The sequence below is a fragment of the Blennius ocellaris genome (genome assembly GCF_963422515.1).
Source record: "Blennius ocellaris genome assembly, chromosome: 14".
NCBI classification, from domain to species: domain Eukaryota; kingdom Metazoa; phylum Chordata; class Actinopteri; order Blenniiformes; family Blenniidae; genus Blennius; species Blennius ocellaris.
The window spans coordinates 14,818,305-14,833,621 of NC_137663.1; the positions used below are offsets into that span (position 1 = coordinate 14,818,305).

At 42.0% G+C, this 15,317-nt stretch overlaps 1 protein-coding gene across 1 annotated transcript; it reads right to left on the reverse strand.

Moving 5' to 3' along the window:
- Positions 1-14: 14 nt before the first annotated feature.
- arhgap42a (Rho GTPase activating protein 42a) lies at positions 15-13,459 on the reverse strand. Its single transcript, XM_080508634.1, has 24 exons — positions 13,086-13,459; positions 11,531-11,626; positions 11,375-11,436; positions 9,571-9,642; positions 7,746-7,847; positions 7,537-7,647; positions 6,813-6,917; positions 6,568-6,697; positions 6,343-6,443; positions 6,111-6,220; positions 5,930-6,008; positions 5,781-5,820; positions 5,629-5,691; positions 5,475-5,549; positions 5,291-5,375; positions 5,141-5,199; positions 4,914-5,019; positions 4,552-4,711; positions 4,320-4,470; positions 2,570-3,274; positions 2,300-2,450; positions 2,003-2,074; positions 1,821-1,900; positions 15-1,279 (listed from the first exon to the last, which is right to left on the reverse strand). The coding sequence occupies exons 1-24, from the start codon at positions 13,237-13,239 to the stop codon at positions 1,191-1,193; spliced, it is 2,958 nt and encodes a 985-aa protein (XP_080364760.1). The 5' UTR covers positions 13,240-13,459; the 3' UTR covers positions 15-1,190.
- Between the last annotated feature and the right edge of the window lie 1,858 nt (positions 13,460-15,317).

The window sequence follows — 15,317 nt, forward strand, 5'->3', positions numbered from 1 at the left end:
AGAACAGAGTAGAAAAAGTCTTAGACTACACCAAGATGGTGCAAAAACAATAGAAAATGCTGTATGTATGTGAATATGAAAATAAAATGTAACAAGCTGATTTTATGATTATCGGCCTTTTTGCCTTTATTACATTGTGCAATCCACAAAAGATCTGACACACACACACACAGATAGTTATTGGGCCTCCAATGACTATACTAACTCTCAACTAGGTCGAACCCTATAAGTGAGGTGTGCTCCCTCTTTTTCAACACCACAAAAAGGAATTACAACACTGCACCTGCTTGTGCCGCCATCTTGGTCAGTTTCGATCATTAACCTGCATTCAACAGTCGCTCACCTTTCCCATAACAGCTGAGGATCCTGACTTTGACTTCAACCTTAAACTTAGAATAAAAATTGTCTTGACTCCAGCTTGTTCCTGCAAATCAAAAACCTGGTTATTAAACATAGATTGTTAGCAATAGGTGCAAATACGTGTTATTGTCTAAAACTTCTGCTTTGTCTCTATGATATAGGAGTGTGTGCTCGCGAGCTTCTCAACCCCAAACAGTGACACGCACAGACACAATTCACTTCAGTTCAGATACAAGTTGTTACTATTCCCTCGGCATATCGGGGATAAGAAGAAGTAAACTCAAATGCATAGCAAATGTGTAATAGAAAAATAAACCGTAACAGTTTTTACACAGTCTTCTTCAGCAAAAAATATTTGTCTTTTTATTTAGACAGCAGGAAATGTGAGACACACACACAAAAAAAAGGTTTTGTGGCAGGATTCAGTCCATAGTTCATACTTTTTAAGGCACAGAGGTGTGAAGACTTTCGTTCTGGACATATAGTTAAAGGATTAATAACATAAATTACCACAAGTGATAAAATCATGACTGATTCTATGTACCTTGTACATATTTTTTTTTTTAAATGGCAAACATTGAAATGGAGCACATTGGGCTGATTGTACATGGTTAGATATTCACAAAACAAAGTAATAGAGGACGTTAATAACATAAAAGGCTATATACAGTACACAAATGATTCACATCCTGCCACAGTAGTGAGTGATATTTGTCACAGTTATAAGTGAAATGTATTTCTGCGCACAGTTCTGACTACACGCACTGAGGTTTACAGCTATGGAGGGCCCTTTGCAGTGTTCAGTGACCTGCTGCTGACATCATCAGCTGTCAGATGTATGTGATGTAGTTTTCAGGGATGAGCCCTGTTTTGCCGTTGTAAGTCGCCTGAAGCCATCCTGGTTCCACAGACGCGTAAACTGTGGACACAAACAAATCCGCTCAACTCAGCACATCAACAAATAAATGAATCATAGTGTGTTTGTTTATAAGGCATACATTTCTTTACAGAATTAAATCATTTTGATGATACTGGAAACTGCAGTGTGTTCAGTGGGTATGAAACAATGTGATCAGTCAACAAAAACATTTATCTTACCATGAATGTGTAAGAAGAATGTTTAGTCATCAAAGAGAGCTAAATAAGTTCATTTCAATCAAAAATGTCTGTATCTTGGGAACTAATCAGCCTCTGTTTTTTCAAAGTTAATAACCGAGTACACAAAAGTACTTGAAGATGGGGTCTAGAAGGTAAAAGGTAGTGTGGAAACTATTCAGATTAACACAGAGCTTTGCCTTGTTTTTCTGAAATGTGAAGTTAACCAACATGTTTGATCGTTTTCTGATTTTTTTTGGTGTCTCTGAAACATCCTGTTGATAATAAATGTCATGTGTCAGCAGCATAGATCAAAGATTATCAACATTTATATCATGCCAGGGTTAAAAGGACTACTTTCTTACCATTTGAAAACAGCGCCCCTTGTGGAAAACTTAATTCATGGCTGTGCTCTGCCTCGCAGGAATAAAGAGCTTTGGCGTCCCTTAGGGAAAAATAGAGGAGAACCAATGTTTCAGTGAAGTATGAAAGATTCATCTTTTAATGTGTTTCACTTTAAGAGAAGAGTAAGCAGATCATTTCTTACCTTCCTGTAGAACATATGTCTAATGCTGAGGAGAATACTGAACTCTCACGCTGTGGCAGTCTGACCGACAATCTGTGAAACACGAAGCAATGAGTTATCTGCCACACCTAAATACAGATTCAGAAAAAATGACAGGTTTTACTGAGAGTGGATCACTGAATTGGCCCCACAGCAGTATCTATCTATTTATTTTCAGGATTTATCCCGTCGAATGGTCTTGAAATGACGTGCAACGTGTTTCTGGAATTAAAGCAATGATTTGTATGATAATAATGTGAATTTTTTTCAGACACCCACATTGATCCGGGCCTCTGGTAGCCATTGCTGGATGGAGCTGCAGAGAGTTTTGTGGTCAGGTTGGGGCCACAGCGAATGTGTGAAGTTTTACGCCTCTCATGTGGGTCCAGAGACATTAGACTTTGCACCGATCCGTGGCAGCTTTTGTAATCTGTGATAGGACAAAAGGAAAAAAAAAAAAAAAGAATAGAAAATATGAGGAGCTATGTGACTGCTTATTCTGTACGACTTTGCATTTGTGCAAACGGCTCACAGGCCGTAGATACACACCTTCAGAAATGTGTAGGGAGGTGAGAGAGGAAGATGTGGAAAGCCGGTAAGGAAAAAGTGAGGAGGAGGAAGATGAAGAGGTTGAGGCAGTCCTGAAAGAAGTCCTGATCTGCTGGGAAGAGGTAGAGTCCGTCACTCTGGGTTCCGTGACAGCGATACTGGAGGTATTTCTTTGATCCACCGAATGCGTGCTCTTCAGAGAGGAAACAGACGCGACTCTCTGGACAGTTGCTCCCTCTTTGAAGGATGCGGCTCGCTCCACCGGCGAGTGCTGGATGGAGGCGGAGGAAATGGACGTCCTTGAAGGAGATCTCGACCCTTTCACGGATGACAGGGAAGCAGCTGAGTTTCCTCTGATGGATTTCTCCACAGCAGAGAGTAAAGAGGACGTGGAGGAGGACATGGAAGAAGCCTGCTGGGTTGGAGTCAGCTCAGCAGACGTCCAGGAAGAGGACGCCTCGAGGAGAGGGGAGGGGTCGCCGTCGTCTGCCTGTTTCCCGTCTTTCACATTTGGGGAGTTGTGCGGCGGGGAGCAAGAGGAAGCTGCCGGAGGAGGGGACTGTGTCGTGGAAGGTGAGCTGGGCTCGGCAGACGGAGAAGAGGGAGACGAGGTCTGAGACAATCCGTTCTTTTCAGAGGAGTGAGAGGACAGAGACTCCCGGCTGCCCATCGGAGTTGTGCTGGGGCTGCTGCTGAACGTGTCGCCTGGAGAGAGACGGACAGAGATTTGGCCGCTGTAACTGCATCGAATACATTCAGTCATTTCGTCAAATTTCCAACGGGGGACCTGTATTCCAGTCACCTTTAGTTTCTCTGAGTGATATGATGATAAAAAATAAATAAATAAAACACTTGTTGCATTAAATTTTAACTTAACGAGTGAATAAGCACAAGTAAAAAAAGCCATGAAGTGTCAATAGGTTTCAAAAGAAATGCATTAAGGCAAACTAAACATAAGACATTCAACAGCTTTTATGTTTTACTGGTACTTGGGGGCATTTAGTGAATGTTGCTCTGTCTGACTGTCTGTGACCTTAAAAATCCAGAACTTCCTGTCTTCACTTCCTGCAGCATTCCTGCCTAATCAATGACAAGAAAGTGTTCAAGAAGTACGATAACAAAGTAAACCTGTTTACTTTTACTCCCTTCTTTTCAATACAAATATCTGCAATTCATGATTTGTTTAGATTTTCCAATCAGATTTGTGAGTCTAAGCTGTCGCTTTGGTTTGCATTTTGGAAGAATTACAGTTTTGTATCATTACATGACTTCTGAACATCAAGTGTGAAGAGAACTACAAATGTTATGATCATGGCTGAAAGTGAACCGAACTAGATTTATAATTTCGAAAGCAGCAGCAAATTCCTCGTCCGTGACGTTAACCGTGGAGACCAACGTTTTGGAAAACAGAAACAGCCTCTGGTAATGTGCTACAAAGGGTGACTTTGTGCTTTTTTTTTTTGAAGAAGAAGAAGATTGATAATTGCTGGTTTGATCCTTGATAATGAACTGAGCTTGTGCTCTTTTATTATAAAACCCTAATCTGAATGTTTTTCAACTATAATATTAAGAAAACTTTGCAAATGTTCTGAAAAAAAACAAACAAACCAAAATGCTCGTTTACACACAACAAAATAAGTGAATCCTTGGATTCTAAAAGGATGAACATAGTATTTTAACTTATTTTATAATCTCGTCCTCGTGTAGTGACATAAACGTATAATAAAACTGCAAACTGCAGAGAACTCACTGTCATTGTCTGCCAGGCAGAGGGTAGGAGGGTAGAGTCGGGCCTTTCTCTTCCCAGATGAAAGACAGATGGCCTTGCTCCTCCGCGGCGTCGACCGAGAGGAAGGAGCGGGAGGCAGCGGCACCGACAGGTCCGGGGCCTCACCAAAGATCTGACAGAAACAAGCAGTGTGAACGTCTGTCGGCCGTGCGTCTAACCTCACGTGTGTCTCTGTGTAGAATGTAGAACACACCTTGTGGTGGTTTTCGATGATGATCTCCACTACGATGTTCTGAAACTTGATGTTCATCATGGCGGCCACCGTCTCCTCCTGTGACCTCATCAACGTGGGGCCGAAGATCATTCCCAGGTTGGACACGGTCATCAGGTTCTGGTCACTATGAGAGGACACTCTGCGCACGCGCACACACGCACGCACACACACACACACACACACACACACACACGCACGCACGCACGCACGCACGCACGCACGCACGCACGCACGCACGCACGCACACACACACACACACACACACACACAGCATCAAAATTCAAAAGCAAGCTTAAATATCACTGGACAACCATTTCTAAAGGCGTGCAACATAAACATACCTGAACAGGTGGTTGGTTAGGAGGTCCAACATCGTTTTGTTTTTCTCTGGCAGTTTGTAAACAAGAGCATGAATTGCTCTCACTCTGTACTTCTGATCATCGTACTCTGTGAAGCCAAAAAAAAAAAAAGAAAAAAAGAAAGCGCATAGAAGGGATTACTGTGGTGTTCCCGGTGTTTTGTCAATAAGTACAAATTGAACCCAAATAGGAATGAAAGCAAGTCTTACTTGCAGCCTTGATGAATTCTTTATGAAGCCTGTAGGTAAGAACCGGTTCTGCCAAACACCTGCATGAACAATAAAGTAAGTTTAAACTTCTAATCACTGCAGTTTAAAAAAACCAAAACCAAAAACAAACAACCTGCTACGAGAAGTTACCTGAAATAATCCTTCAGACCGCTGGTTATGGTCTTGTTGTCCCAGGCATTTGGATCCAGCTGCATGTCGGAGGAAGCAGTGGAGGCTGCACAGGCGTAGATATTAAACATTATGTTTGTCACGTTAGACATCAATACGACGAATTTCACTTTTTTTGAATTTTAGAAAACGTGACGTTTCTTACCAAACACACTTGTCATGAGGCGCTGCACTTTAGAGTTTACACCTCCGGTCCTGTACAGCCCCAGAGTGGTGAGGCCTGAAGAACAGTTTCAAATTTAATTCCACAACAAATTCATTAACAACAATGAGTTTTTCACGTGACTGGGGATAAATACCTCTGGATTCAATCAGCTCGATACACTTCTTAACAAAGCTGAAGCCTGCCTCGTTAAGAAATGCTGCGACAAAAACATATTCAATTCACACGTCAAGACCTCAGAAGCAATAGTAGTTATTACGCAATGTTCTGACATAAAAGTGTACTTACTCTCCTCCTTTTTACTGAGCAATGAAGGCAGAGTGTAGATCTGAACAAAGACATAAAGAAATGTTAAATGTGTTTGTAATTATTATTATTATTTTTTAACAGAAATAGAAGATAGGGCCTATTCTATCTAATGGCAGATAGATTCATACAGGCTCTTTTCCATCCATCGCCTCCATCCACAGTCGCCTGTTGGCCTCAGAGAGCGCCTGCAGGGTAATGACACCATGTCTGCGCAGCAAGAGAGAGAACGTTTCACCACAGCCCCAATCCAGCAGCCGCGTCTCAATTCACTCCAGTAACAAATAAAGTTTGCTCGTCTATCCCGCTCACCTTTCCACCACCTCGATGTCAAAGCAGAAGCGCTTGTCGATCGAATCGGTCTTCCTTCGGACACACGAACGCAGTCGGAACATCTCCGGTGTGCCATTCGCCACGCCGTTCTGACCGCGGAGAGATCAGGGGGTGATAAAACATCCTTAAGATGACTGGATGACGCTTGTAGCTTTTGCGCGACGACTCGTCGGGAGTTTGGGATGGTTAAAAAGGTACGCGACCAGCTCACCTGTCGGTTGGCCGGTCTGGCCTCGGTGTTGCTCATGGTGAACATCTTGGAGCTCTTTTCATAAGTGCAGTAGTATCTTGTCCACACGCTACCCAACGGACCTGAAAAACACATTTCATGTAGTATTTTTTTTTTCGTGTGTATTTTATTTCAGTCGATTTTCTCCACTGCTTGAATAGGAAAAAAAAAAAAAAAAAAAATAGAGAGGAGAGGATATGAACTCACGCTTCTCCTGTATGTACAGAAAACCTTCCATAGTGAAACAGCTCGGCGCTTTGAAGTCCTCTTCAGCAGATCTGATCCTCTTCATCAGCCTCTCAACCTCAGCACGCGTACTTTCAAAGTTGTTGCGAGCCTTACCAACAAACGTAAATATCATGAATTTAAAAGTCTGAATAGAGGTTTTCTCAGCCTTCGTTTCGAAAGAAACCCCCCCCAGCGATGTTTCTTCTGGAGTTTTACACGCTTACATTTTGCAGGTTGAACTGGAGCTGCTGCTTGTACGGTTCAAACTCACTCGCCAGCTCGTAGCCCTCGTGGTAAAATGTAAACAAGCCCTGCAGGAAGGCGAGGAGCTGCAGAAGAGAGAGAGAGAGAGAAATCCACGGGGAAAAAAAAAGATTAGCCGCTTTCTTGGAGAGTGTAGAAAATAACGAGAGGATTACAAAGAATTGAATGTCAGTCATCTGCTCCATCTATCAAAAAAAACCTTTAAAGGAGAAAAACCCTTCAACTCTTGACTGTTGTTTGCTTTGCTGCTCCTGTTTACTTTACAACAAAGAGTCCCCCCCCCCCCCCGCCAGCCGGAAGAAATCTCCATCCAGGAAGTGCAGCTACAGCAACAGGAAGACGGCTTCACTGATATCTATCATTAAAACATGTTTATCACTGCCCAACAGAGTGTGTAATGTGTGTTTTTCAGAATGTGGCTCCGTTGTCTTTCTGTCATCGCGTGTACACTCATATTTTCCTGTGATGAAACGCCGTGCAGACGATGACTGTAGTTTCCATCGAGATCTGACGTTCCCACAACCGGAATGCTCAGAACCCAAATTTACTACACATCTTTTGTTTTCGTTTTATTGGCAGCAGTATTTCTTTTACTATTCAAAGGTAAAAGTCCCCGGCCTCTGCGTTAAATTGTGACACGGTTGTGTATAATAACCGTGGCGGATATTGTTGAAGACAACTCACCGGCTCCACAAACTCAAACTTCTTCCTTTCCTGCACTTCTTGGATCTTGAAGACGTACTGCAGAGACGCGTCGTAAAAAACCTGCCTGTCTTTGCTCATCTGTGAGTCAGCCTGCAACAGACACAACCACAACACACACATACATACTGTACTTACAGTTGCCCAACACGTGGGAGGCGCTCGTGTTTTGAGAAGGTGAGGGATTATACCTCGTGCAGCTGCGACTCCTTCTTTTTGGACGACAAGCTGAGGTGTTTCTCCAGAACGGAGTAGTACCTTTCTGTCTCCTTGTCAAACTGCTTCTTTCCTTCCTGGTGGACACACAGACGCAGAAAGGACAATATGAAAAAAAACAAGCAAAAAAAAACACATGCATTTCTGCTCTCTTAAAGGTGTTTATATACAACCAACCAGTCTAGTATGTTAAATTGAGTGTACGTATTTGTTTGTAAATGACACACTGGATTGTTGGATACTAGTGCACAGTATTGTTTAGGTAATATTTAATATTTACTTCATATCAAATCATCAATCAACTTGAAATCGGGAAATATGTGTGATTTTGATCAGTTCCACGTCACTTTACAAGATTTGATCATGTAATTGGTGTGTAATTCTGTGTAGTTATACCGACTTTAAAGTGTTTAAATAAATAAAAGAAAACCCTTCAACAACAACTGCAGTTAAAATGTCGTAGTGAATGACATATAAATGGTTAATAACAGTCTCAATTTGATAAACACAATTTATCACAAATACCAGTGTCGAAATGATGTGCTGTGTGTGAAACCAGTGTTGCTTTAACACCGTTTCATTAAATTCTTAAATGTAATAGGTCATCTCTTGGAGGGGTGGAGCCATGTAAGAAACCAATGTGCAAAAACAAATCTTGACATCAAAGTTATTTTGGGAAGATTTTTGACACTCGGATCAGAAAACAAATAAAGGTAGATCAAAGTAAAATGCTTATACAGTCACGCCGTTATCTTGGCGAGGTTGCACTTTTGCCCAGTGGCACTTTGAGTTTATCGCAATTTGTTTACAGGCAAAAGAAGTCCCAGTGCTATCAGCTGATGTCGACACATTACACATAAATCATGTAAAGGCCATTTACTGGAACCTGCTGGAGGACAGCTCGTGTTGAAGGGAATCTGGAGTTCAGTTAGTGGATAAGGAGGAAAAAGGCTGGCGTCAAATGTCAGGAAATTAAATATTTGTGAAGGTAATTGAGTGAAAAAAAAAAAAAGTACGTCTTTTTAATCCTGTAAACATTGAGTCGTTTCCTACTAAATCTAACCTTTCAGGAGTGACTGACTATTAGTCAGATTTGGGGCGAAAATAACAACCCAGCTCTGGGGGTTAAGAAGCTTTGACGAATGCAGTGAGAATTCTAATAATCTAAACACAGAGGTTCTGCCAAAATATCTAAGACAACAGCTCTTTTCCGTAACAGCTGCAGCGCCACATGTCTCATGCTCAGTAACATCACAGTGACGACGTTCTGCTCTCACACTCCTGCTACATTCTTTTAGGCATAGAAGTCGCTTTCCCATCAACACAGAGAAATGAGTTGTGGTTTCACTTTCATGAAAAGCTATAAATGGGACTGGTTCAATTTTTTTATTGAATTTTTTTTTTAACTCTGCACCTCACACAACCCTCTTATCCACATCCCTATTTCAGTCTTAACGAAAGATGAAAATAATGAGATAAAGTCAGATATACAACTTGAGAGGACGGCTGAAACCAGACTCCTCCTTTTGTGTTTATATTGCCTCTCCGAGTTCAACTATTCCTCTGTCTGTGACGTACGACCCCCAACCCCCCAAACATCCCCCACTCAGTGTCCGTTCCCATGACCTATGCGACTGCCATTGGACCGTGATCCACGGTTTATCTGAGCAAATTGGGATTCTCTGACCATTGAGGAGGAGCAGAACCAGAACCAGAACCAGACCACAGGCATTACGTCTGATCATCCGGGGTCGCCGTCTAACAATCGTCCAAGGAAGCGACTGATCACTGCGCATGTACCTTAACGGCTCCGATCTGTTCCTTCCGGAACCTCTCAAGCGGCGAGATCAAAACGTCGTCGGCATTTTGGATCTGAAAGAAAAGACAACATAAGAAACTGTGTCGACTCAGCATTTCATTTTGAGGCTGATTCCTTGTTTAAAAGAAGCCACATGAGCCGCTATCTCTTCCGGGTGCTGTCTTCAAGGCCACTTCTTCTCAACCTCACTGGGAGTGCAGCGCTTGTTATTGGACACCAGCTTCACAATATTATCATGACGTCCTTATGGCAACGGTGGCAGGATGACGTTGGCTTGTACAAGTCTGGATCGAAATCAGCCTTGACAAATCAAGATTTATGTGAAGGATTAAATATTTGATTTTGTACCTGTGATCATTTACTTTCTGTTAACAAACAAACAAACAAACAAATAATGCAACTTGAGTCAGTCGGAGTAGCTTTAAATAGCCTGACGTCATCAACACAAGAGTGTATTTTGTTGTGCTCCAAGCAAATACATACATACTAGACATAGTTTATTTTTTCAGCTGGTACCACTATCGACCCTGCGAGTCAAATATGTCTGATTAAAAAAAAAAAGAAAGAAGTATTTTACTGTAAAGTATGCTTGAGACAAAGCTTTCGGAATTTTCAAATCTCTCAGCGGTCACGACTCAGACAAATCTTACGTTCTGTCTTGTTGATTTAAGCAACAAGACATAAATATCCCCCCAGCTTCACTTTCACTTCAGTTGAGCGCCGCTCCAGCGGCCAGAGAAAGATGTGCTTTCTTTGGAAGTCCGGGAGCAGGTAGTGAGAGCTGAGAGACTGAAGCGCATCGCCAACTCCTAACAATAGTCTATTGAAGCCGGACAGGTCGGTCCGGACCAGGAACCAGCCCACGGTTTACATTTAACCTAATAATAAAGACGGTATTATTTCTATAAGAGTTCAGATGGAGTGGTGCTGCAGTGAAAGCAAACACACACACACAGACACACACACACACACACAAAGCCTTTTATGGATTTTCCCAGGCAGTCAGGCCCGCGCTCGGTCTCACAGGGGAATTGGCAGAATAGGTTCCACATGGTTTCTCTGTAACCAGACCACGCACGCCACCACAATGGCACTCACACATACACACGAGGTATGACGATGCTGCACATGCGCAGAGGTTTGCTCCCTCACGCAGGCGTTGCCAGACTCCACTTACCGACCACACAAAGGCCCCCGGTTGGTGGTGGGCAGTGGGAAACCCTTTTCCTGAATCGCTGGGGTGCAACTTAAGAAACGTCACAACATCACAGTGCGGCCGGTGTGACTTCGGCATGAACGTGTCAATCAAACTGCATCGAGATGCTGATTTCAGATTGGCCACTTTGGTGAAAAAAAGTAAATATGAAGTGAAGTTTTACAAGCGGCGCCAGCAGTGTCATTTTTTTTTAGGGGAGGGGGGGGCATGTAAACTTGATGACATTTTTTTGGGCATTAGTGTGCATTTTGGTGTGACGCAGGCGTTGTTGAATGAGTGTTTAGATGACGATCACCTATTCCTCTGAAAAATGGCTCCGTGTCATTAAAGGTGGTGGCATTGGTTGTTTTCAGAGAGCGCATATCTTTGCATAATGTTTTTTTTCTAATTGGAAGAATAGTACAGAAACATGAAGGAAACTAGCAAAATACTCTGCTGCTCACCATTAAAAGTAGTTTTTCTTTACGTAGACATAAAGGTCATAGATGTGCCTTGTGCACTTATGTGTAGAATCTGCACATTAGTCTTACCAGACATACTTTTATTCCAAGAGAAACACATTTTCTTACCAGCCGTTTCCTTTCCTCCTCCATGGTGCTTAAAAGCTGAGAGAACTCCTTCAAGGACTGAGCTGCAGAGGAAATGAAACACCTCTCGTCTCATTTCACAAAGCACAACAGTTTTAATGTCACTGAAACGTTGGAAGCATTTTTTTTTTGTCTCACCAATATTGATCTCATCATCAGTCTCAGCGTCGCCGATACATTCGAACTGGAACTCTTGTAGCGACTGAGAGAAGCGCTGCACGGCGAGAGAAAGACCTGAAGGAAAGATATTCAGGTATCATTTTATTTTTAGCTCATTTAATTTCACTATTTCCACATGTTGTTTCATCACGGTGCAACGCTGCCATTCTGGCTAGACATAACATCATCTGTTCCCTCCTCTAATAACCTTCTAATGGTTTTTCCTTTGTCAAAGTTTGATATAAACAAATTGCCACACCCTGCGAGAGCCAATAAAACTGGGCTCACGTGTCCAAACGCTTCAGTTCTGACTCATCAATCTTGAGTCTGTTGATGGATGGACTCAGGGTTGTGTTTACATATTTTAGGCTGCAGTTTGCATGCTGAACTCTGCATTTAAAATGCACCCACAGCACCTATAAAACTTTCAAGGTGTGGATTTTCATGACAGAGTTGTTCAGTCGAGCACGGATGGAAGGGGAACACCTTAAATCGTGTTTCCAGCGGAACTGAAGTGAAAGTCAGTTGAAGGTAAAAGATCCCCTGAGATCACACTGTTGACACTTCTCAAATATCCAAACAGTGTGTTTCACGTGCGCAGCAGTTGTCCACGCCGATCGCCTCATGTTGCTGGCGAGTTACACAAACTGGTAACGTTGTGTCCCAAGGTTTCACGCTTCCTCTCTCTCTCCCGTTTCCTACTTGAACCAACGGGACCCCAGGTTGCTGGAGCCAATCTGAGCTCACTATGGGCGAAGACAGCCTGGACACCAGACCATCGCAGTGAGACAGACTGGCAATGATTTAACCTCGAATACATATTTTTTTGGACTGGTGGAGGAAATCGAGAGTATCCAGATGAGATGAACACACAAACTGACACACAAAGTCACAAGGCAATTTGACGAAATCAATGAATAGTTCTCACAAGACATATTCGCCCTGTGACGTGAGCACAACAAGTCAAGCAATATGAATGAGTCACAAGGATCTACAGGAGGTCATAATGGACATTCCTTGCCACAGGAAATTATTCTTTATAATTCTACTACTACTACTACTACTACTACCAATTTAGGATTAAAGTGCTGGTGGATACCTTGAACTCGCACAAACAAGTTGACACTCTGGAGCCTGGAGGCTGAGGAGCCCACAACTGGAATTTCTTTTACAGCAATTCTAAAATTATAAGTCAGTGTACACCAAAAAACCCCCAACTAAAAACAAACAAACCAAACAGATAAGAATCCTAACTTTTGATGTGGTGCTTGATTAAACTTTGATTAAAATGTATGTTGAAGCTCCGAGAGGAGGAATACATGCTGTAAATTACCGTGGCACATACCAGAGCTATATCCTGAGCATAACACTGTAATTACCTTCCTTCACTGTGCTGCACATCCCACCCAGACAGCAGCAGGGGCACTGGGCTTACAGTGAAGGACTGATGGACCGGTGGCCTTTGGCTGCTTGTTATCAGGACAACAGACTGCAGGAACCCAAACACAAGCCGACACGAAAACAATCCACTCACTTCTCAGGGCCGATATCAGCATGTTTCCATCCTTGATGAGGTCTTTTATGAACCTGTTGGTGCGCTCCAGCTCGACTTCATGGCACTGCAGCCGCTCTCTGAACTCCGGACTGTCCAGGAAGGAATCACTGAACTCCAGCGTCGGCAGACCCATCGAGAAATCGCCGCACCGCTACCCGAAGAGAGAACCGCAACAAACAAACAAAGCAACAAAAAAACCAAAAACAAAAACAAAAAAATCAAACCCCTCCGCACCGTCAGATCGACACGATCTAACGGCGTTTCAATGCGCTCCGAAAAATACCACAAGTGGGTTTTTTTCCCTCCCTCAGCTCCGTTCTTTCATGCCTTACTTAACTTTTTTTCTCCGCAGAACTTCCGGACACTGAAACAAAACACGGACAGAGACCAGCTCGAGCCACGGACGAACAGTCAAGTGAGCCGCCACCAGAATTCCATCTGCCCGTTCGTACTGAACAGTACGGTAAAACGACCGGAAATAAATCGTTTGGACAGGACGTTTCAAAATAAGATAGATAGATAGATAGATAGATAGATAGATAGATAGATAGATAGATAGATAGATAGATAGATAGATAGATAGATAGATAGATAGATAGATAGATAGATAGATAGATAGATAGATAGATAGATAGATAGATAGATAGATAGATAGATAGATAGATCTTTATTGTCACTCAATACCACCATTATTACAAGTTGTAGGCCAAGGACTAATGAGCTTTACACGAAACATCCAAATCAGTCTTGATGAAGTCAATCACTTTGAGGAAGGCATCATGTAAAAAGACCGGATAATTATGGGATCCGCTGGAAGAAACCTCATGCAGTGTCGAAACAACAAAGTCATAGTAACTGAACTCAGAAAAAAAATATCTTGTTGATTGTCCATCAACATTACACAGGAGGTGAATCTCTCGGGCCACAATTATTTGTAAAGGAATCAGCAACTCACAGTCAGGTGCAAAATTCAACGACATTTTCTTGCAGCCTGTAATATAAATATGAGAGGTTAAACTGAAAACGTCACTGGCGTCAGAAGCTCAATGGCGACACCTGCTGGACTGTCTGTGGCTGTTGTAGTTTTAAACCTTGTTCCACAAAGTGTGGTTTCATGGAACACCTGCTTAGTGTTCTAATATTCCAGTTTATTTTGACATCGTTAGAGTGAGCTTGAAGTTCCCTGCATGTAGTTGAGTTAGATGTTTATTGATAGATGTTTATTCCTGCAGTGAAGCTGATGCTCAGCAGAGAGCAGCAGCCCACTGACAGTAGAAAGTAAAGCGTGAAGTGAATCTTCAAAACCAATGAACACATTTCACACAACACTCATGTGGGAACAACCACCAGACAATGATTTGTGTTGCAGGCGAGACACACATCAGAGTCATGATCAGATTGAGTGTGTGGCCTGTTGTCGCCATCCATCCACGAAGTAACATGCAGATGTGATGCTGTGGTCAAATGACAAAAACTTCCCTCTTGCATGTTTCTGCCTTGTACAACAATATAGATACATGACAGCATTGCTTCTTTCATTATATAGAGACTTTTTTTTTTTTATTAACTGGCAGTATTTAATTTAATTATTTAAAATTGTATTGTTTTTTTGTATGTTTGAACAAAGTTTAAATTTAAATTCATTAGTCCCATTGAGTATAATTTAATATATTTCCTTAATTGTATTCATTTTCTTAACACTATTTTGCAATAATATAATATATAATAATAATAGTTTACTTTAATACCATGTCAAAAGTCAAATACAATAATATTGAAACATTGTAAACTAAACTAAAATTCTTACTTGTATTTGACTTTTTGAAATTCCTTGTTTGATACAATTTTTTTAAACAACTTTTTTAAACACAATTTTCCTAACACAATTCATTTATTTTCCTAAATTCATTACATTTAACAATTCCTTTTTTATATAAAAAAAACATATTAATTAATTCAAGCAGTATCATTCAAAATTGAATGACAACATGTCTGAATGAATATAAACAATCGAGGGAGTCTTGAGTTTCTCCTTGGTAGGGCTTTGCGGTTCAGCAGTTTATAAAAACTCAGCCTCTTTGGAAGTGTGCGGGTGTGTGTGTGTGTGTGTGTGTGGGGGGGGGCGCTGCCACTGCAGAGCTGCCACGGCCACACAACTTTTTTGTGGTTTGGTATTTACCGTATCTTGCACCTCAATACACACCCGTCACC